The sequence below is a fragment of the Larimichthys crocea genome, chromosome III (assembly GCF_000972845.2).
Source record: "Larimichthys crocea isolate SSNF chromosome III, L_crocea_2.0, whole genome shotgun sequence".
In the NCBI taxonomy this organism is placed as follows: Eukaryota; Metazoa; Chordata; class Actinopteri; family Sciaenidae; genus Larimichthys; species Larimichthys crocea.
In genome coordinates, this window is record NC_040013.1 from 21,175,720 (window position 1) to 21,198,561 (window position 22,842).

The 22,842-nt window shown below is 41.5% G+C and overlaps 1 protein-coding gene across 1 annotated transcript; it reads left to right on the forward strand.

Moving 5' to 3' along the window:
• The first annotated feature begins 342 nt into the window (after positions 1-342).
• On the forward strand, positions 343-20,651 carry adss2 (adenylosuccinate synthase 2). Its single transcript, XM_019258975.2, has 13 exons — positions 343-722; positions 8,388-8,490; positions 11,503-11,571; positions 11,677-11,727; positions 11,891-11,957; positions 14,586-14,693; positions 15,592-15,673; positions 15,757-15,883; positions 17,754-17,908; positions 18,252-18,376; positions 18,548-18,645; positions 19,094-19,243; positions 19,854-20,651. The coding sequence occupies exons 1-13, from the start codon at positions 495-497 to the stop codon at positions 19,904-19,906; spliced, it is 1,416 nt and encodes a 471-aa protein (XP_019114520.1). The 5' UTR covers positions 343-494; the 3' UTR covers positions 19,907-20,651.
• Positions 20,652-22,842: the final 2,191 nt, after the last annotated feature.

The following is a 22,842-nucleotide window of genomic DNA, read 5'->3' on the forward strand; positions in this document are numbered from 1 at the left end:
CAGGTAAAATATACCCGACGTTAGTGATAGAGGGTGCCATTTTTTGTCTTAGGGTTACGGCCATAACAAACCACAATGATTCATATAATCAGGTGATTACAGACTAATGAAAACATACTAATATAATATTATATTCCATTCCTGCCACTTACATGTCACACAGTGGACCTTTAAGTGGAACCTGAACACACCTCCAGAGTGGTCCATCAGATTCCAGAAACCCATATCAACCATAAGATATTAAACAATCTTAAACCTTTTTAATTCATCCTGATTAAACCTGCACGTGATTAATCTGTAAGATTTTAAGCTGTGTTTGTCTTTTTTATGTCCACACCTGGGTATGAACTACGCATGTGCAGGGGGGCAGCTCCTCACTCAGTCACTCAGTCCTCTCTCGGCTGGATTTGGTGCAGCAGCAGCAGTAGCACGGCACGGCACGGCACGGCAAGACAGGGGCGCACAAGTAGTCAGCTAGCAGCGACCCAAGTGAAATGTCGGAAAGTGGGAGTCAGGAAGCAGCAGCAGCCTCCACAGGAGCAGGAGCAGGAGGAGGAGGAGGTGCCGCTAACGGCAGCAGCGACAGCCCCACGAAAGGAGCACCTAGACCGGCTGTGGGCAACAAAGTGACCGTGGTGCTCGGAGCTCAATGGGGCGACGAGGGGAAGGGAAAAGTTGTCGATCTCCTGGCACAAGACGCGGACATGGTGTGCAGATGTCAGGTCGGTGTGTCCTCCTCCTCCTTCATGATGCTAGTAACCGGAAATCCTGACAGGTAGACAAGGCTAACGAGCTCACGAGCGCCCTGAAAACAAGGTGTACCAACAGCTCGCGAGCTTTAAAAAAAAACAACATCTCCAGTCAGTCACTGTCTGTGTTTTTTATTTATTTCATTATTTTATTTCTTAAAGCTAATGTCACCTTGAATCCCTGCTAGCTGCTTTAGCTCCTTTTTAAACGCTTGTGATGAGTTGACTCCTGTCGTGTGCACATGACAAAGATCAGCTGGAGCTACCTGCCAGGTGCATCACTGTTTGGATTCATGCAGGCAGATCATTACATAATAAGCTTCAATCGCTTAATAATCACTGAGCCGGGAGATGATGATAACACTACTAAGCTCTGGGTGCATTTAAATGTTTGTTTTTTAGCTCAAATAAAGGTGTAACCAAATAACTAACATGTCTATTGTTGCTCAGTGTAATGAGCAATGCATGCACGCTCTTGTTCTTTATAATCATAGGGATTAATATAATTTCTCACCACCAAATTTGTCTAAATATTACAGGGAAACCCATCACAATTTGGTGATATGTGTAAATAAAGCCCAGCAGATATTGGCCTATAGCAGACATATGGGAAATTATAAACCCTGTGTTGTTTTCTGGTATCAAAATGCAAAGTTTACTGTGATTCACAGCTCTACTGCAGTGTTAACTAGATTTCATTAGATTATTTAACATGTTAAAGGATGTATAACCTAAAGAAAGCTGCAGCCTTCTGACTACACTATATACTACGCTTTATTAACTCTGGGCTTGTGGTGCATTTAAATGTTATTTTTCCTGTTCTTAAAGGCTTCTTTAGCCAAACTAAAGGTGTAACTAACTAACTAACATGTGTAAACTTAATGAGCAATGCATGCACGCTCTTGTTCTTTATAATCATAGTGATGAATATAATTTCTCACCCCCTAATTTGTCTAAATAATTTGGCCTATAGCAGACATATGAGAAATTATAAACACTGTGTTGTTTTCTGGTATGAAAATGCAAAGTTTACTTTGATTCACAGTACTGTAGCTCTGCTGCAGTGTTAACTAGATTTCGTTAGATTATTTAACATGTTAAAGGATATATAACCTAAAGAAAGCTGCAGCCTTCTGACTACCTTTACATGGACATATCAGTATCAATATCATGTCAGTATCACAATCCATAGTGTAGGTCAAAAGTTTTGCTCTGCCTTATCTGTAATTGTTGAATCTTTCCGCTCTAAAATCGATATCCGCTCTCAAAAAGTTCATATCGGTCTGTCAGTGTCAGTTCCAGCCATCTGTCCATCAGGATTTAAATAAGTGTTGTCTTGATCCTGCAGGCTGCACTTAGCAGACATGTCGGTATAGGCTTGTTATGAATATGCAGACTATTTTTTTGGTACATAAAGAAAGAAAATGCAAAGTTTTTTCCAGCAAAGTGAACTCTAGAAAGGATATTTAACTTAAAGAAAGCAGCTTTCTGAGGACCTTTAACATAAATAGACATATGGGAGGAGGATCCACATAGAAATTTTTAATTTTAATTTTAAAAGTTTGGCTGCTGTGTCTGTAATCGTTGAAATTTTCCGCTCTAAAATCGGTCTGTCATCGTGCATCAGGAGGCTTTTTTCTCTCTCTTGTTTTCAACAAACTTGTGTTGTCTTGGTCCTGCAGGCTGCACTTATCCACGCTTTGAGGGGCCCATACATCCACACCAACCTTATCATTTGACATAGGTTGGGAGGGCGCAAAACAAGACAACAGAGTGCGTACATGTGACGATAACATTTACTCAACCATGTGAGGATGACACTGCTTCCTTGCTAAAGCCAATATAACATCAGAGTTTGGGGTGTGTAATCATGGTGTGGTGTACTTATGAGTAAGTGATTGTCTAGCCTGGCCTTCCTGCAGCGTGTGAGCTCATGAAAAGATTGTAATTGTTGTTATTTTATCTTATCAAGCTGCCCTCCGTTCTTCTCTTTATCTGGACTTGGTCGTTGGCTCAGTGGTTCTGATGCTTTGTGTTGCATTTGTCCTGTACCCGGTTTACCCAGAAATAGGTGAGACAGTAAAGAAAGAGTAGAGCGAGCTCCTTCCCTAAAAGCTTCTGCTGCCATGGCCCACAGCCACATACTTAAACCACATCCAGTCCAAGAAAGCTGCAGCCTGTTGCGTACTGGTCATATTTGGACTACAGAGTGTAATTGTGTACATTGTCTTCACTCAACCTGTCTGGACTTCAAATAATAACAACCTGTCTGGTGATGGTGATCGTCGTCTGGGCAACAAAACATGTGAACAACTCGGTTTGGCTTCTTAAGCACAACAATGTGGAGTACTTCCTATTTTTGTTGAACGGACTACAAACCCTCGCAGCCGCCCGCTGTAGTTTCTGTTGACACTCTGCCTGCTGTGGAGTCTGTGTACATGTACACTGTAGTGAGAGACTCTTCAGAAACAAGCTGAGCTGTGCTCACGTAAGGCAGACGATAAAGTCAGAACGACACCTCCAATCCTGTAATTCATTAATTTATTTCACAACACCACAGATGTATAAAATCCAAGCAGCAACTTCGGTGTCTGTGAAGAGAAGCAGCCACTTGAAACGTCCACATGAGGCTGGCTACAAAACGAGTATGATCAACTTATGGTGACAAAAATGCTTTTAAACTATGGCTGCTGTTTTTTCCTTCATTTGGTTACGTTGCAGTTGCATGAAAGCTCAAATTGATTTACAAAAGTCTGTCTTGATTAAGGTTGACACACTTTCAACCACAGACTTATTTTTAGTGTTTGTTAATTTAACACAAACGCCAAACTTTTCACACACCAATTGCCTGAATGTTGTCTAACCACAGTCAGCCATACAGGAAGCACGGTTAAATAAAATGCAGTCTAAAATCGGTAAACTTCTGATGTAAATGATTGACCTGACCGCACATTGCTTCACAGTTTTTAAAACTCTCTTTTCTAAAAGCATGTTTCTGTCAGTACCAAAAAAATTGCTACAGGTAACACTAGAGCTGCAACAGTTAGTCAATTTTATTGATAAGTTGATTAACAGAACATTAATTAGTGACAGTTTTGATTATGGATTAATTGTTTTAAGTGGTTTTTCATGCATGAATGACAAACACTTCTTAACTGTTAATCGTATCTGATTTTAAATGAAATATCTTTTGGTTTTTGAGTGTTGGTTGGACAAAACAAGCACGTCTTCGACCAAATTGATTAATCAAGAAGATAATCGGTAAATTAATTAATAATATAAGTACTTTTTTTACTTGCATCTCTACTTAACAACCATGTTCTTTAGCCCCTGTAATACTACGGACGGTCCTGCTAAGTTCAGAAGACTATTTGTTGTCTCTGTTGATAACACGTTGACATAACAAGGATTCTCCTGAGCTTCTGACCTTCCTTACTTCTGCCGACCTGCCAAGGCAGGAGAAGTGTAAAAATAAACCGCCTTCTGGCAGTCGTCCGGCACAGCGTCCCCACCATACATTACGATATGTGGGTGTGTGTGTCTGTGTCTGTTGGGGCTTGTTGGTGTGTGTGTGTGTGAGCGAGCTGTGAAGTGCTGCGTTGATCTTTTTATAAAATGAGCTTTGCCAGCAGTCTTTGCTCGGTGTTCTTTACAGCCGGGACCTCTAAGATCCTAGAAGTCACAGTTGCAGTTACAAGAAAGGAAAGAAGGGTGTGTAGCTGACAGCAGCGTGCTACAGGCAAAACACATCTCAGGAGTGTTATTGTGTTACATATCAAATATCCATATCATGCTTCAAGTGAATGGTGCAAATATTTGCTTATTATCCTTTCCTTAAAGTCTCCAAGGCGCTGTTCGGTTGAATAATCCGAGACAAAGTTAACACAAGGTGTATCTTTGGAATAAATTAGTCAATAATTAATCAGCAGCTATTTAATGGATTAATCATTTAACTCACAAAACTATAAAACTTTCTCTGGCTTTGCTGCTTTACTTATGTATGTTATTATATTCATATATAACAACCGTTATAATAGGCATTTTTTCACGATCCACAAACAATGAAATTGATTAGTCAATAAAATAATCAACAGCTGGAGAAATCTAAGAATCAGCCAGAGACTTAGTAGAAACGTTGGTGAACTCTGTGTAAAGGCAATTTCTTTCAAAATACATTAAATATGTTGGAAAATAGTTGCTGAAAACATGTGACTTTGAACGATATATTACTGAAATGTGGAGTTAGAGATTAAAACAGTCAAAGATTTTGTGGGCGGTCCTTAAAGGGTGGCTCGATGACACGCTGAGGCCACCCTGAGCATACCCCTGCACCCAAGAGAGCGCAGCAGAAAGACGGAGATGAATTCATCTCGCTCAGAGTGCTTCAAAGTTAGTCATGTAATTTTCTGAACTCGTCTTTCACGTTTAAGTCACTTCAAAATTACTGCTTGACTGCTCCCAAGAGTGGGCTTGGCCTCAGCACATTCAGCAGACACACCCCCACAGTCGTGGAGCTGAGAATACTGCACTTTATCTGTCTAATTATGCTCCTATTCTGCTTGGAGAGAAGATACTCGAAATAGTCTGAAAGGCTCGGAAACAATTTTATCAAGTTAAGCGGATGGTTTCCTGTCTGTAGGAGCCCAGCCGTGTTTGCACTGTGGGTTTAGCCAGTTTTTGTTCATCAGGAGACACTTTATATGCTGCATCATGACGATACCACACAAAAATTCAGCGCCATTGACATGGTTGCTATGGATATGTTCACTGAAACCAAAGTCTGGTTTGGCCAACAGAGACTATTGTCTTATTGTTAGTTCTTTCACTGGGTATTTTGGTAAATAGAGGCTGTTTGCACAAGATCTTTTACGACTTAAAGGGGATAATTAAAAAGGTCAGACACGTGTTATGTCATGTATAGAAGTCAAACCTGCCTAGCAGCAGAAATACCAACACAGCTGCTGATTAGTCCTCCAGAAATGACTGACATGTATCTTAAGTTTCCTGTCAAACAATACGTAAAACAGGCAGGTGGTTGCCAACATCAGTGCTTGAACTGGAGACCTTGAACCTATTCAGGAGGTGGTTTCTGCGCCCTGCTGCTCAGAGACGGTGTTAGACACAGCATATGTGTTTGTAGGCATTGTGTAATTTCTTTAGAAGATATCAAGTAGCATAACTCAAATTATGTAGATCAGGGATGTCCAAAGTACGGCGTTACGTTGAGGTTTTAAAAAATATTTAAAAGGTATGAAAAGCCCCCACCTTGAATATTTTTCACCAGCTGCAACTGCTTATGAGTAATTTTTTAATCAACCTTCTGTATATGAGCTGCTGTTAGAAGTGAATTTACATCAGTGGTGGATCACTGAAGTGTATCTCATCTTATCTTTGATATAAGAAAAGTGCCAAACATTTGCTTGTTGTAGCTCCTCAATTACATGATTATAAACCAAATAAGTCTTTTGTAGGTTGTCGGACAAATCAATTTGAAGACATCGATTCATTAAATTTTTACTAGTTCTTACATTTTCTAGACTAAATGAATCACTTATGAAAGTAATCGCTATCCTCTAAATGTTAAATACAAAGTCACATTTCCGGTTGTGTTTTTATAGTATGATGGCGTGTGCTCACAATTTGGTTTGAAGATTGTATGTATTCAGTTTGCGTCTTAGAAATATGTGTGAGAACTTAAATATATAAAATAATAAATCTATCAAAACAAGCAGTTGATTGAAGTAATCACGGATATCTAGCTACAGATTACTGTATTAATCCTAAAATACATTTTCTAGTTAAACTGAAATGGTTCAATCATGTTTCGTATTTCATATAATTACTCATGATTAATTAATTCTCATTCTTGATTAATTTTCTGTGGATCAACTCATTAGTTAACTAATTCTGACCCACGTGTGCCCTTTCAAACCGGGGGTGAGATCTGTTTTTATCCCTAGTCAGGAGCGGGGTCACAGGTCCAGATCAGGTAACACATCTTTGATCGACCAAGACCAACAGTTAACTCACACCAATGGAAATTTCTCTACGCCCTCGTTCAGAATAAAGCAACGACCTGTCGTTCACATTTCATAGCACTTAAGTTTTTTGTCCACACTTTGTTCCTGGGAATGTGGAGTCTGTTTTATTTATATCAATATCATAAATCACAAATTAAAAATATATCTCCAGGGTGCAATCTGTACAGCACACGATGTTCTCTGTCCTTGGAGAAGAAGAACTCCCCCAAAAATAAGCTTTAAATTCAGGAAGAGCAACAGAGGAGTGTCCCCTCTGTCAGGACGGACAAACATGCACTAGATGTCTTGCGGTGGTCAGAATAAATCAACACAGTTTGGACAGATTGTAAATGTCTCCATCTCTTATCACTGAGCTCAGGTGAACTTGCAAAACCGCTCATCTGTGACGCCGATCTGTTAAATCAATTTCTTTCTCTTATTATTATAATCCTGGTGGATAATCAGTGCACAAACCACAGCTGCACAGTAGCAGGTGAGTAACGTAAGCTGAGTTTCGGGTGATGGGAATAAGAGGCCGATCACGGGACTGTATGAGTGTTATGTTCGGCCAGGGGAGGAGTGGATCATAAAAGTATTTAAAAAGGAGAGGCATCTGCCCCTCCCCGTCTGTTCCTCCCCCTTCTCTCCACCTTCAGGGAACTGCTGCGGCCAGGAATAACTTCATGTGGTCAAAGCACATGCTGGCCTTCATTTATATCCACAGGCTACAAGCAGTAGGAACACATCCTGGTCACAGGAAGTTGAATTGGCACCTTAGGTAGCGGGCAGTGACGCAAACTGCAGAGGCATGAATGGATCTTCAGCTGCCTTACCATCGCCGCAGCAGAAAATAAAAGCACTTGAAATACTTCATTCATTTGTCCCTTCCTTCCTCACATTAGTGAGCTGCTTTCACTGCAGAGTTTAACCTCTCTGGCTGCGAAACAACACAGAGAGTGGCAAAGCAGGCCAGATTGTGACGTTCTCGTCCTAGGACTTACTGTTCTCCTTCTGGGCTCCACTTGAGCGTTTTTATCTCCATTGTCAGTTGTGCTAAATTATGTGCAGGCCTTCTAGATTAACAGTCATAAAGCATATATCATCAGCATGCCTTTTTAGAAGGGTTAGGGTTAGAAGCAGTTCTGTGTTGTGGCTGTCACAGAAACATTTGATTTATTTTCTCCTTCCTGGGGTGTTAACAAGCCTTATTTTAAGAGAGGATCTACCATGGAATCAACAAAACATTTAAATGTAACATCTTCTTTAATATAAAATGGCTTCGCCTCAATAAAATCATACTTTCTGGGTCGGCCACAGCTTGTCTTTTAAAAGTAACTTGTCACCCAGTTTGAACTGCGTGTGTGATATTAGGCCTAATGCAGGAACCACTTGTACGAACAGGTTTGTTTTTTAGTGTGAGTCGGAGAATTTATGGCATAGAACACTTTTCAAACTATGCACGAATTAAATATATGTATGATGCTTGTTGCTACACGCCAAACTATTGGGTGTGCCTTTTCAGCTCAGCCAAACAAAGTCGCATTAGTCCTCCATTAGGGCCGTGCCTCTCTGTGTTTCTGTTTGTGTCTCCTCATCGGTCTTTGTCTCTCCTCTGCAGGGCGGCAACAACGCAGGACACACGGTGGTGGTCGACTCGGTGGAATACGACTTTCACCTCCTCCCCAGCGGCATCATCAACCCCAAGGTCACCGCCTTCATTGGTGTGTAATGCACACACGCATTCGCTCACACAGTTCACACACAGACTCTCGTTCCCAAGGCCATCTTTTCTCGCTATTTTCTTGATGAATTGATCGAGACTCCTTTTTAGCCTGCCGTTAGTCATCGCCAGTGTTAGGGCTTTCATTTTGACTCCCATTACAGTGGGTGTGATCAGCTTGACTCAGAGCCAGACTACATCACATCCTCTCATCTGCAGTAACTTCATTAGCTAATGCGTCTTACTCTTTCTTTCTGGCTTCTGAACCCGCCACACATTTGCACTTAAACATACACGGCTGTATGATCTGTCAACATTTCTGCTCTCTGCAAATTAGTTTTATCCTGCATGCTCAAACACAGAAGTAGCATGGCGTGTCAAGTGTGACATGCAGTTAGAACAATGTGCTTTTTGCACTTGTTCCACCCATATTTACAAAATATTACTTGAAGGATAATCCATTAACCATTTATTGTCTTTTCTTGCCATTTATTTTATCACAAGTAGCTTTTTCTGAGCCGTTCTTGTCAAAAGTGAACCGTTAACTTCAGCAATAGACACTATGAACAGCATTATCATAACAAATACATTCAATTTGTGCCCAACGGTACCATAACTGTACATAACTGTCAGCTCTCTCTCAGCTTATTTTTCCAGGAGGTGCGAAATACTGTGAAATAAACTGAGTTTGTGATGTGTATGACATGGTCTGTCATTCATAATTGGTCTCTTCCTCTCACTGCTGTCCATTAAAATCTGCAAATGGATTACAAATATAGAGCAAATTGGAAATATCAAGCTTTGGCATCTCTTCCTCGTTGATGCTGTTTTTTTTTGTGTGTGTGGATGTTTATAGCCAAGGTTTCATGGATTGTAGTGCAACCTGCATGTCTGGAGTCAACGTGGAAGTGCTAAAAACTGCAGTTCTTCAAACGTCCACTCGAGGCTGGCTACATAACAAGTCAATCTCCATAAGTCCCTATGTTAAAATTTCCAACTTCACAGCAGAAATAAACATGTTTACAGCCTGGTACAAAAAACAGTTTTGGTCTCTATAGTTAATTTCCTGTGCTGTACTGAGGGTGAGTTTTTATAGAAGTCACGTTTTCAAATTATATAAAGATTTAATATAATTAAATGGGTGCTGTTACAGGGAGCTTTTTTGAACACCCATGTGTCCTTCAGCTTCAGGTCCACTGATGAATAGGGATGGGAATTGATACGATTTTCACGATTCCGATTCCATTATCGATTCTGCTTAACGATTCGATTCTCTTATCGATTCTCATTTGGGAAAAAAAGGTGAACAAACAGTTTGATCAGCATCATCTAGAGGAGGTAGTGAACTGGAGCGAGTACTAGTACAGCTGCGAGCCTCTGAGCCAGCCAGACTCTCTCTCTCTCGTCGAGGTCATCTTCTAAATGTAATAAGAAGGCATTCGTTTAATGTGAACTGTTATAGCATGTTTTACAAAGAAGCACATCGTGTTAACATGGTAGGCAGTGTGTTATTTACCTTCCGTAGTAACTGCAGAGGTGCTCATAGCCTGGCTGCTGCTGCTAGGTTGAGATTCATCTCCAGTCCGAAGCGTGTCAAAAACATGACATTTAAAAATTTAAAAATATTGTATGTTGTGTTGTGCAAGTCGCCCTGTTGCCATCTGTTTTGGTAAAATGCAGCCAAACTTTGGAGCGTATGAACCGAGGGGGTGACATTGTTTACTACTGATTGCACTGCACGTGCAAAACTTGCGTAAGTTACACATGGAACCGATTCTCAACAAGAACCAGTTCTCGATTTCCATCCCTACTGATAATCCACGTCTTTGCCTATTTTTATTTTAGTTGGGAGGCAGGACTACCAGCATGGTGGTGGCCAGAGCCACAGATTTTGAACTTCAAAACGGCTCTTCAGAAACGTACGAGTGACACATGTGCTGTCCATTCTTTATACCGTCATTGGTTTATGTATCTTTAATGTATTTTTAAATGACATTAAGCGGATGCACAAAACAGAGGATGAGTCAATCCTGTAATCAGTGCACTGGTTTCAGACTCACTTTTCATAAAGCCATTTATAACTTGTCCCTCTCAAGACAGTTATTACTACATCTCATCTGCTTGTTATTTTGCAAAGAAAGTCTACATCAAGTACTCAGTGTTATTTGTGTTACAAAGTATTGCTCACAGAGAACAGCAGACATTAATAATGTGTACTCTGCGTTATATTGATTTCAGTGCCAGTGAGTTTTATGTTTGTTTTGTACATTCATGACCTCCAGCACTGGGAGTAAATTTGTTTTCAGGTCTTTCCTGTTCTTCAGCTGCAAATGGTATATAACTCTATCTCTCACATTATTTCCCACGGAATCATTGAAAGAGTGTTTATTGTTTTTTTTTTCCATATTTCTTACATTTAATCTGGTCAAAGTAATTACCTCAGCTCTGACAGTTAATGCAACCCAATTAAAAAGATAATTATGGCCAGCTGTTTGAATACTCTTGTGAACAGGCATCATGTGGGCCAGCTCTGTCTGACAGAAATACATCCCTTAAGCTATTGACTGTGGTTTAGATGTAACTTATAATTAATTCATTTAATTAAACGATTAAAGGATTAAAGATGCCTTTTAGAGTGTGCAACAACATCAGTTGTGCAATACTCCGCAAGAGGGGACGTATAAAATCTTGGTCACAATGTGTGTCTGGCTGTATGTTATCAGACATAATCTATGTCAAAACATAACGTAAGAGCTACAGTATGTTATAAGAGTTATGTTAGGACACGTAAGAGTTATGTCAAGGAGGATTACGTTATAGATTATTTTAAACTGGTGCCAGTGTATTCTGTGTTATTTCATGTAGTATTTTGATTAGTTGTTTGTAGATGGGGTCATAGCAGTCATGAAGTCACATTAAACAGGTGTATCTTTCTTTGCACACGACTATCAAACTCTGTAGAGTTCTGTTTTACCAGAGACTATAAACATCACCCTATCTTCTTCTTCCTCAGGCAATGGCGTAGTGATCCACCTTCCAGGCTTGTTTGAAGAGGCTGAAAAGAATGAACGCAAAGGAAAAGGTGAGCATTGTTTCAAACACATACAGTATATAACAGGCTTTAACAGAACAAGAGTGTACTTGTACTGTGTGGAGACTCAACATGTTTTTGTGTGTGTGTGTGTAGGTCTAAAAGACTGGGAGAAACGGTTGATCATCTCAGACAGAGCACATATTGGTGAGTCTTCCCAGGTCCACCTCTGGACTTCTTTTTATCTATGTGTGAATGTATGCATGCAAAAATGTGTGTGTGTGTGTTTGTGTGTGTGTGTGGACGTATGAGCCCTGCTTTCTCTGAGGTGTGTGAGAGTGTGTGTCCCTCCTCTCTCCCTCCTCCGCAGTGTTTGACTTCCACCAAGCGGTTGATGGCGTTCAAGAACAGCAGAGACAAGAGCAAGCAGGCAAGAAGTAAGAAAACCTGTTGCTTAAAGATGGCTGCTGCACACACACACACACACACACACACACACACACACACACACACACACACACACACACTCTTATCTAGGATCTTCTCAGTCATAACTAGATTTATGCTGAGATGTGCATACACCTACCTTCTGTGTTCATAAAAACAAAACTCCAAACACAAAAGCAGCTCATGGATAAAACAAATGTAGCACTCCCTGCATTCTTCCCTGCCTTTATCTTCACGTTAGCAGTGACTCATGTGACTTTGTCGAGCTATCCTTTCTTATTTATTATAGTGTCACTGACTGTAATAACACTGTTTGACATGTTATAGACATAATGCTGCACAGTCAACACGCTAAATGTGTGCAAGATTAATTTAACTGTAACTAGTAGTATATATTCTGCAGTCTTGTTTGCACTCATAACTTGAACGAGACTGTGGTCTTAAAGTGACACTGTGGAAACAATGTGAAAGGTGATGACTTACCCAAGTCTGCCACCTTTCACTTTTACCGCTCTCGTTTTTTAGCCACCAGAACCTCACTGCACACTACCTGCTCAGCAACAAGCGTCACACAACCGTTTAACAGCTAAACAGGAGCCAGATATTTCCCTCAGGAGTTGGTAGAGACTATTTGAGTGCAGACAGTTCACAGGTGTCTTAAATGTTTTAATAATTTGCACGTCTACATTTATCATCACTTTCCATATGCACACACGCGTCTTTCCACAGTGACACGCGTGCATATACAGCAGTCGGCCATAACATTATGACCACTGACACGTGAAGTGAGTGACACTGATTATACGGCACCTGTCAGCGGGTGGGATCTATTACGCAGCAAGGCGATGTGTTTGAAGCAGGAACAATGAGCAAGTGTCAGGATTTGACTTTGACAAGGGCCAAATTGTGACGGCTAGACAACGGGGTCTCCATAACTGCAGCTCTTGTGAAGTGTTCCTATTCTGTCCAAGGAAGGAAAACTGGTGAACCAGCGTCAGGTCAAGGCTTATTGTTGCTCTTGGGGAGCAAAGACTGTGGGCTGTATGGTCCAATCCAACAGACGAGCTACTGCAGCTCAAATTACTGAAAATGTTGCTCCTGGTTCTTGTGTCAGTTTGTTGCGTACAGGGCTGCGTAGCTGCAGACCAGTATAAGTGCCCATGCTGACCTCTGTTCACTGCTGAAAGCGCCAACAATGGGCATGTGAGCATTAGAAATGGACCACGGAGCATTGCATGAAGGTGGCTTTGGTGGCAAAAATGGTTCAGCGAGTTGACTTGGCCTCCACATTTCCCAGATATCAATCCATTTGAGCACCTGTAGGATGTGCTGGACAAACGGGTCAGATTCATGGAGGCCTCGCAACTCACAGTATCTGCTACTAATGTCTTGGTGCCAGATAAACAGCACATCTTCGTAGGTCTAGTAGAATCCATGCCTCGACGGGTCAGGGCTGTTTTGACCCGTTATGTTTTTATCTAACGGTTTTGCTCAAGGGCATTATCATCCTAGGCGGTGAAGCATACCAACGTACGTGAGGAATGTTAAGCTGAGTCTGTGGAGCATTCAGAATATCGAGCTCAAGAGAGATCCAGTGTACTCCTGTTCAAAGCTGGTTGACTTTACCAGCTCAGCAAACCAAAGCCCCGCACACACACCAGCCAGCTACAGTGCATGTGTGTGACGGGGAGAGAAAATGTTCACCAGGGTGCTTTAATGGCACAGTTATAAGCTTGGAGCAGATTGTGTGACAGGCTGGTGGATTTGCAGCATCTCCAGGCATCTTGTGAGCTCTGCTGCTGGAGCAGAATGAAATGACAGAGGCGGATCAGAAGAGTTTTGTTTAGCCAGAATTAAGCTTGAACCCAGGTTTAAACTAGGTAGCTCACTTGGTAGCACGTGCGAGCCATGTACAAAGATCAGTCCTTGCTGCAGCGGCACAGGGTTCAACTCCAACCTGTGGCCTTTTGCTGCATGTCATCCCTTTTTTAAATTTACTGTCATGCTTCAGCTGTCGAAAAATTGCAATTGGTACTTCTACTAACACTGGCAACATGTGTTGACTTTTCGCTCATGCACTGAGCACACATGGTGACTGGATACTGCATGTTTTACGTAAGCTGGTGCCGATGGTGAAACTCAATAACCATAGAGGATCTCTGGCTATTTCCATTCTGTAGTTTGCATTTAGGGTAAGCAAATGTTGCCGCGTCAAGCCTTCCTTTTAATAGGCCGAGTTGCAAGTTGAGTGTGTCATATGTAAATGGTGTCTGCTCATGTTTATAGAGATGCAGAGAATGGCCTGATTATGGCTTTCTGCATCTGCTTTTATGATTGAATAGATAATTGAGCATCAGCAGTGGACTATTCAGATAAGCTTTACTGTCACAGTGCTCAGTTAACAGCTCTGTTTAATGCATGATTTACTGTCATTTGTACCCATTTTGGTGTTTCTATAATTAGACATAGCTCCAGAACAGTCCTATGAACCTCTGCTGGTTAAAACTACTGTTCAGAGGTGTTAGAGTTGAATGATGATACAACATGTAGTAGATTGAAATCACGTGTTAATGCTACTTCTATTTTTTCTTCCCCCCCCTCCCTCCTCTCTTGGCCAGCCTCGGGACAACAAAGAAGGGGATTGGTCCAGTGTACTCAGCCAAGGCAGCACGTAGCGGCCTCAGGATATGTGACCTCTTAGCTGACTTCACTCAGTTCTCTGAAAGGTCTGTGCAAAAGAATACAATACAATCTTTGTCTGGGGTTTTTGAGAAGTCTGTATTCTTGTTTTTCCAGTGTGTCAATGATAATACTCTCCAATAACCTATAGGGCGATAAATTAAGATTAAGTATCAATTAAAGTCTGCAAGTAATGCAGTTGTTTATTTAATGCTTTACAGACGTGTTTAATGACTGAAAACTTTACCTACATTTCAACCACATATACGTAGCTTCAGATTCAACCACAGGAACCTTTCCAGGAATCTTTACCTACATTTTTATTTAAAGAACTCAAGTCTAAGCAGCCGTTCAGACTGAAAACAGCCCTATAAGCAATGCAAGGGGCAGCGTTTGTGGGATAAAACAATCCAAGAAGTCCAGTTTGATTAACAGGTTCAAGAGTTTAAAAGCTTATCAGATGCCAAAACACTGCACAGTGCTTTATAATACTCTGAGACAGGGGAAATTAACACATTGCTTCATCTTTACATGGTAAACATTGAAAAATATGGTGCACACGTTAAAAAGTAATCCACCAGGAATGTGTACTTGTATGTATTTGATTGGCTGGATGGCGGCAAGTTGCCAAAGTTCAACTCTTTTGCAGACGACACTGACTGCTCCAATACCATAAAATGCTTCAGAGATAAAAGTTTCTGATGGAACAGGAACTTCACAGACTGGTCACACCACTTACAGCTTTATCATTATTCGTTTAGTTCGCTTACCATTTTTCCAGTTTCTTGGGCTTCCTTCGTATCGTGTCTGGCTGATTGATAAGGGCCAATGAATCTAATACACAGTAAAAAACATTGCAACAGGATGCAGAATGTTATCATTACCAGCTCAGTTGGTGGACTGAACAACAGTGAGAGGAAAACTGATCAATGTTGCCTGTTACAGGTATAAAGTGTTGGCCCAGCAGTACAAGGCTATGTACCCCACTCTGGAGATTGACATAGAAGGAGAGCTGGTCAAATTAAAGGTAATAAAAATTCAACACAAAAATATTTTTAGAAACATTAAACTGCCCTCTTTCCAGTAACATTTTGTGTTCTGTAATTTTAGGACTATGTGGAGCGGATCAAGCCCATGGTTAGAGACGGGGTGCACTACATGTACGAGGCTCTTCACGGTCCTCCTAATAAGATCCTGGTGGAAGGAGCCAACGCAGCGCTGCTGGACATAGACTTTGGTCAGTATATCGCTGAGTGTGGATGTGTGAGAACGCATGTGCACCGCGGTGACGCACGCCTTACTATTAACTTGTTTGATTCTGTATATTTTCCAATTATCCCTTAAACAAATGAGCCTTCTCTGTGCTAACCTGTGCTCTGAGAATAAATGTCATTTCTAATTGCCAAGCGCTGTTGAGTGCATTTACAGTGACCGAGCAATGATGCCCCTGAAACACTTAAGCTTTTGTGGTGCTCTTTACAAAAGCCTGCTTGGAGCTCAGACTAGAGATGACGGTAAGTTTACTAACTGCTACTGAAGTGCTCTGGCATCCGGGCTTGACGTGCACGCTCACAGTTTAACCACTCAGTCTCACCTGATTGTGCATGAGCACGAAGGCATCCTTTCTCAGCAGTCTGTCGATCGCAATTACAATCATTAAATACAGAAATATTCTCAATAGGCTGTCTGAAAGCATGAAACACAACAGACTTAATCTTCTTGACGTTATAGTTTGTCCTTGTAACAGAGCAGACCTGTCATTATTGAGAGCAGTGACGCCACTGAGCGGATTATCAAAACACCATGCTTGTAATAACTCTGGTGGTATCAGGGCACAGTGTCCTGCACACTGATAGGCAAGCACCCTCTCTTTCTGACGAGACAACATCTATACTTGATTAGAAGTCGTGGCAAATGTCACAGTCGCATCAAGCTTGAACTTAATCTGTATTTTACAAGAATCAAATGTGTTCGCAAAAACTATATCAACATGGAACACGGAGGACACTTTGACAGGACTCACGACTGCTGATGGACACACTGGCTGCTGTAAACCTATTCTTCTTTGATTACACAACAATGTCTGTACTCTGCATGTGGGCAGTCTCCAGCACCTAGGTGTGGAAACTCCTTGTTTGCTTTTATTGCTGTCACTGAAAGACAATTTCTAAAGCACATCATTTTTTGAATATCTGAGGTAGAGCTAAGGTAAGTGTGTTTATTGTCTCTGGGACACCCTTGGGTATGGTTACGGTGTGGTATGGACCAGTGACGCTGCTTTTTTGTCCTGTTTCAAAAAGGTTACCTAGAAGTCACTTGACCTCAAGCCAAACTCGGTCAGTTAGTCAGTTGAGAACTTTTAACTCAATTAAGTGAACTTGCAGGAGCAAGTAGATCAGGGTGTTCAGGTACAAGCCGAACTAGTCAACCAACTATATCAGGACAGGTGCTAACACATCTACTGTCAACACGCCTAAAACAGCTCATCATCCTCACCTTGCCTACACCGCAGCTAATGAATAAAACATTTAGAGATTAATGCATCAAGAGGATAACAACAAGTGCTGGCATTAAATTCAATGCAAGGCGGATTCAATACCAGAGGTTTTTCAAACTGTGAGACAGCGTGAGAGTTGCGGTGTGGGGAGGGGAAAGACGTGAGACTGGGATGCTGCGTGAGGTGAAGAGACAGGTGCAGGGTTTTTTTAAGAACAGCAGGAGGTTAGTTATTGTAGTTTGGTCTGCTGATTTGGCTGCTCACCAACACGGTCAGCAGTCAGAGCTGCAGCTGAGGTTGTGACACACAGGTCATGGTCGCAATGAAGGTGATTTTAAAGTACCTTATTCCAGTCATAACTTCATGAAATCTGAGCACAGACATGACACATACAGAGATTCAGTGTGGATATAGCAGATATAGCAACATTCCCCAAAGCTTGATCTACCAAATAGAAGTAGAACAAATAAAGCTGAGAAGTTAAAATAATCCATGGATATTAACTTTTATATTCGTCCTATTTTTCATTCGGCTGCATGTTTGTTCAGACATTGTCTACGGCATAAATTAAAAAGTATAATAATCAGTGTTTACTCTTGTGTCATTGCAGGTACGTATCCGTTTGTGACATCGTCCAACTGCACAGTGGGCGGGGTTTGTACGGGTCTGGGAATGCCACCTCAGAACGTCGGGGAGGTTTACGGCGTGGTCAAGGCGTACACCACCAGAGTCGGCATTGGAGCTTTCCCCTCAGAGCAGAGCAACGTAAGAGACATACAATTTAGTCCTTTTTAAATCATGTAATGATTTGATGTGTAGAGTACACAGCAGAAGGTGAGGTTTGTTTTCAAACAGCACCACCTAGAGGAGGTTTTGCTACACTGCCACCAATAATCAGCTGTAGTGAATTCATTAAAGGTCAATTAATCTGTCTGTGACGCCTGCTCATAACTAAAACTGAAACCTAAAGGCAGAGCCTGATTTATTCAACTCTGCCTCAAGTCACGTAGCACAACAGAAAGTCATTCAGACATTTACAAAAATGCAAATCAGTGACACTAATGGCCTGAGACTCAGGAACCGTCTGCGCTCATCTCATTGTCTTCAGGACATCGGAGAGCTACTTCAGACTCGGGGGAAGGAGGTGGGCGTGACCACAGGCAGGAAGAGGCGATGTGGTTGGCTGGATTTGGTGCTCATCAAATATGCACACATGATTAATGGCTTCACCGCGTGAGTTGTGTGTGTTCATGTTGATTTGTCTGCATTTTTTTGCAGCACATGTTGTTTCAATATTTGTTGTTATAACAAATCTTTAGGATTGGCGACCTGTACGTTTAAGAAGCTCTGCTGTCTGTGGGTGCGCACTTTTATAACCCTGTTGTCCTGTTTTTGTCTTCCCAGTTTAGCTCTCACCAAGCTGGACATACTTGACGTCTTCACTGAGATCAAAGTGGGTGTAGCGTACAAAGTCGACAATCAAATTATACCTCACTTTCCAGGTGAGCCGGTGTGTGAATGAGTACTTTGTGTCGAGCACTTATGAAGAGAATAATTCTAAGGACTACAGGATAGGATAGAGTATTGATACATATATATTGATATATATTCAGTATCAGGTGGTGGGAGCAGTCTCAGAGGAGTTGAGTGCAAAATACTTTTTCCCATGAGACGTTGTTGCTTTCTACCTTACAAGTGGATCACACTGTTACCGCCTTTTGACATTAGGTAAACTAAACCGATGTTGTTGATGCGTCTGTGCCTTCAGAGGATATTATCTAACCTCTCACTGGCTCCAGTCCACAAGGTTATTTATAGAGAGCTCCATTTCAAAGCAGAAACCTATTGATCCGTTGTCATAGCTGTTTGTTTGCGGTCTCCTGTAAAGCTAATGGTGTGATATTACTCCAACCCCCCCCAATCCAATTTCTTTCATTGATTCTGTGCCAGCCAATCAGGAGGTGTTGCAGCGTGTGGAGGTCCAGTATGAGACCCTCCCAGGCTGGAACAGCGACACCTCGGCTGCAAGAAGCTTCGAGGAGCTGCCTGAGAACGCCCAGAAATATGTCCGCTTTGTTGAGGAGAACGTGGGAGTGCCTGGTATGAGCCCACACACACACACAAATCCTTTATTCTTCTTTTGTTAACTTAGCTTACTGAAAGATAAACATGTTGCAGGACAGGAACACAAATTTAAATAAGAAATAATTGTTTTTTTCACAAGCTGTGACCGTGAAGTGAGGAGAGATAAATCTCATATGCTCTCATATATACAGAAATCAAAGTTCAACTCAAACAGAAACAGACATATAGAATGAAACTGTTTCCACTGCTGAACATTTGTGACTATTTGTAAAATTCATGTTTGTGCAAAGCTCTGTTCTGTCATACTGATACAATATAAAGCAGTCCTGCCTCTGCCGCCTCGTCCTTAATATAAAAATCGGCAAAGACATGGATCATCAGTGGACCTGAGGCGGGCTGAATGATGCCTCGTTGCTCAAACAAACCACCTGTAACAGCACCCACCTGTCAATCAAAGTGGCCACTGGAGATTGACTCGTTCTGTAGCCAGCCTCAAGTGACAGAGGCCGTCGCTTCATGTAAACATGTTCTGCGTAACCCGAGTGCATGTAAACATACTGATTGATGCACATGAGAGTCTACTGAAGAGACATTAACACCTACCTCTGCTCCCCTGTTTCCTCAGTCAAGTGGATCGGAGTGGGCAAGTCTCGGGAGTCCATGATCCAGCTGTTCTAGACGAAGAGGAAACGCAAGCAAAGAGGATGCACAGCAGCGAATCAACTGAACCCTTCTTCCCCTCGCCAAACACTCACACACACACAGCCTACCTACCTGTCTCGACTCTCCGACAAAGACATGACTGATCGTGTCTGTTCTTAATGCTTTATCACTCTGTCATTGGACTGTCCCATGTTACAGACCAGATCTCTCTGGATCAGACTCCCATTAGACTGACCTCCCTGTATGAATGGTACTCAGTGTCTCCATCTGGATTTTTAACAGTTTAAACCTTTTAAGATAACACTTCTGCGGTCACATCCCTCTTTTAATTTGTCCCCATTTATACTGTAGCCATTTACTTCAGAGGTAACACTCGGCAACACCAGCTGCCATCAGGTCTGAAAGAGGACACGAGGGAACGGACTCAGCACACACACAAACACAAACAAACACACACTGACGCAGACGCGGGATCACTGCCCGCAGGAACTGTCCACAGACGTTTGGTTGGTCAAACTTTTAAGTGTATGTTTGTTCATCTATGCTGTGTTTTAAATGGGCTGTGCCAGTCTGGTGTAAATCAGTTAAAAAAAGTTTTAACCTCGGCACTTTAGATGCTTTGGACTATATCTGCTTTATGTTTTATTCTGCCAGGTTTACGGTACATCCTGACATGATAAAGGGATCCTTTAATATTTGTAATGTGTCTTTTTGTGTTTGGTTTTTTGTCGTCAGATGACAGATGTTTGGAGTAAAGACCTCTTATATTGCCTTGTCACTCAACCAAAAAAAAGAAATTGTTTGTGTCCACTGTATGCTGCTTCCCGTGAGAAGGCTCGTGTTTTTCGGTTTAAATTTAGCAGGTGAGTTTTCCATGAACCCGTACGAAGAACAAAATTGAACTTTTAGTTTAATGTTCAGTTAGTGTAGATGAAGTAACAACTTTAACACATAGAAGTCTAAATATTGATTGATAAATACCGTACAGGACGGTTTGTCTCTCGTTTATTGAGAGAAATATACAGCTAAACAAGTTAGTCTTGTCTCCTTTAACCACTGAAATGGCACCACCCAAATCAAGCCAATCATAGCTACCTGCTGATGTGATGTCACAGCTGGCAAAATAGTAATGTGCCCAATGGTGCATTTGCCCAATATTTGCACAATGGGAAGAACAGGAAAACCTCCCATGACTCATGCATTATTGCACCCAAGGCGCTTATTCTTGTAATCACATCATTTAAATGACGGTGTTACGCCACCAGATCCGTATAAACTGTGTAGAGCTCTTTTAAATACACTAACTCAGTTGTATTAGTGTTGGGGGTTTATTTAGACGTTACTGCCATCACTGGCTTTAATTATGGGCTTAACAAGATGTCATGAATGTAGATGATTTAGTATTGGTCTTCCATAAAGTTGGGACTAACGAGACAAGGTTGAATCTGGGGTAACTGGGCTTGATTATAGACTCGATGTTTGAACCTAAATTAATGCTACTCCATACCATTTTTGTTAGTGCCATACTCAGGCCAACTGGGTAAAGGCCTGATATTAATGAACTTGCCATGTGAGAGTTTGAGGCAACTCCACTACAGATCTTCAACCAATTCCAGTTGCTTAATGACTTGTTGAACGTTCACGTGATCTGATGGTTGATTGACTACAGAATTTGTCATATGAGCATTGGAGGCAGCTGGACTTGGCTGCAGATTCAGGAAAGATGTTTCAACTCATCCAAGAGGTTTCTTCAGTTCTGACTGACTGGTGGAAACAATGGCCTGGTCGACCAAATACTGGGTCTCCCCACCTGTCCGTTGGAGGGGAAGAAGCCTCTTGGACAAGAAGGACAACAACCAACGTTTAGTCCCTTGTATGAGGTTAAGCTCCTCAAATGTTCAGTCCTACATTAATGCTGCCCCAGGCGATCCTATATCGTGCCACATTCAGGCCATATGGGATGGATAGGATATTATTAACAACTTGTGAGCGGTCATGTAATCTGATGGTTGTATGACGCTATATCCATTAACTCGTCCATATTATGAAGTGCCAAGTTGGATGTGTCAGAGCTTTCAGAAAAGTTTCCTAGATGAAAGTACCACTTGGACGCCGACGTGAACATTTACAAGCCAGAAACTCAATGGCAATGACGATAACTTCAATATGACATGAATGCAGCATTATTCCTTAAGTGGTGGTCTGAATCTACAGTTAGTCTAGTGTTTTAGTATTGCTCTTGCATAAAGTTAAGGGAATTGTTTTTTGTTTTTTTGTTTTTGGAAAATGGTCAAAACTGAAGCAGCAGCAGACACGATAACCTGACTTTTAGTCCCTTGTATGGGTTTAACCTCCTAAGACATTCACATTCAAATTCAGGCCATATGGTTGTTAGACTACAGAACCTGTAATGTGAGAGTTGATTCTATAATATTATATCCATTAACACTTCCATATTATAAAGTGCCAAGTTTAATATACCAGAGCTCTCCGGAAAAAGTCCAAGTTTCCTCCATGAAGTTACCACTTTGAGGTTGACTCGCAATTACAATGACTTAGATATGACATGAATGTGGCATTCGACCAGAAGAAGCCACAGAAGAACTTTGTGTAAAAGTGACAGAAGGCTCCTTTTTTTTTTTTTAATGAGCCCACAACAGCTTGTTTGATCCGAGGTGGAGGTGGAGAACTGCAAACCAAACAACAGCTGAACGAGTTTGGGTGGAAAAATTGTCACAGATGTTTCATTGACACACTGCTGTCATGCCGATTTGTCACAAAAGTACAATTTCCACTTGCATGTTGTGGTAATTGGAAAGCATCAACAGATTCTTAAAATATTCTATTTTCATATTACCACAAGTTTTATTTGCAGATGCAGTTAAATGTGTTTGGGTTTTTTATGTCGGATATTAGAAACTCAACCTGTTTTGCAGACCGTTACACATTAG

Coding starts and splice junctions, on each gene's coding strand:
- adss2 (XM_019258975.2), top strand. CDS start 495: ATGTCGGAAAGTGGGAGTCAGGAAGCAGCAGCAGCCTCCACAGGAGCA. Junction 18,646..19,093: donor AATTATACCTCACTTTCCAG/GTGAGCCGGTGT, acceptor ATTCTGTGCCAG/CCAATCAGGAGGTGTTGCAG. Junction 19,244..19,853: donor GGAGAACGTGGGAGTGCCTG/GTATGAGCCCAC, acceptor CTGTTTCCTCAG/TCAAGTGGATCGGAGTGGGC.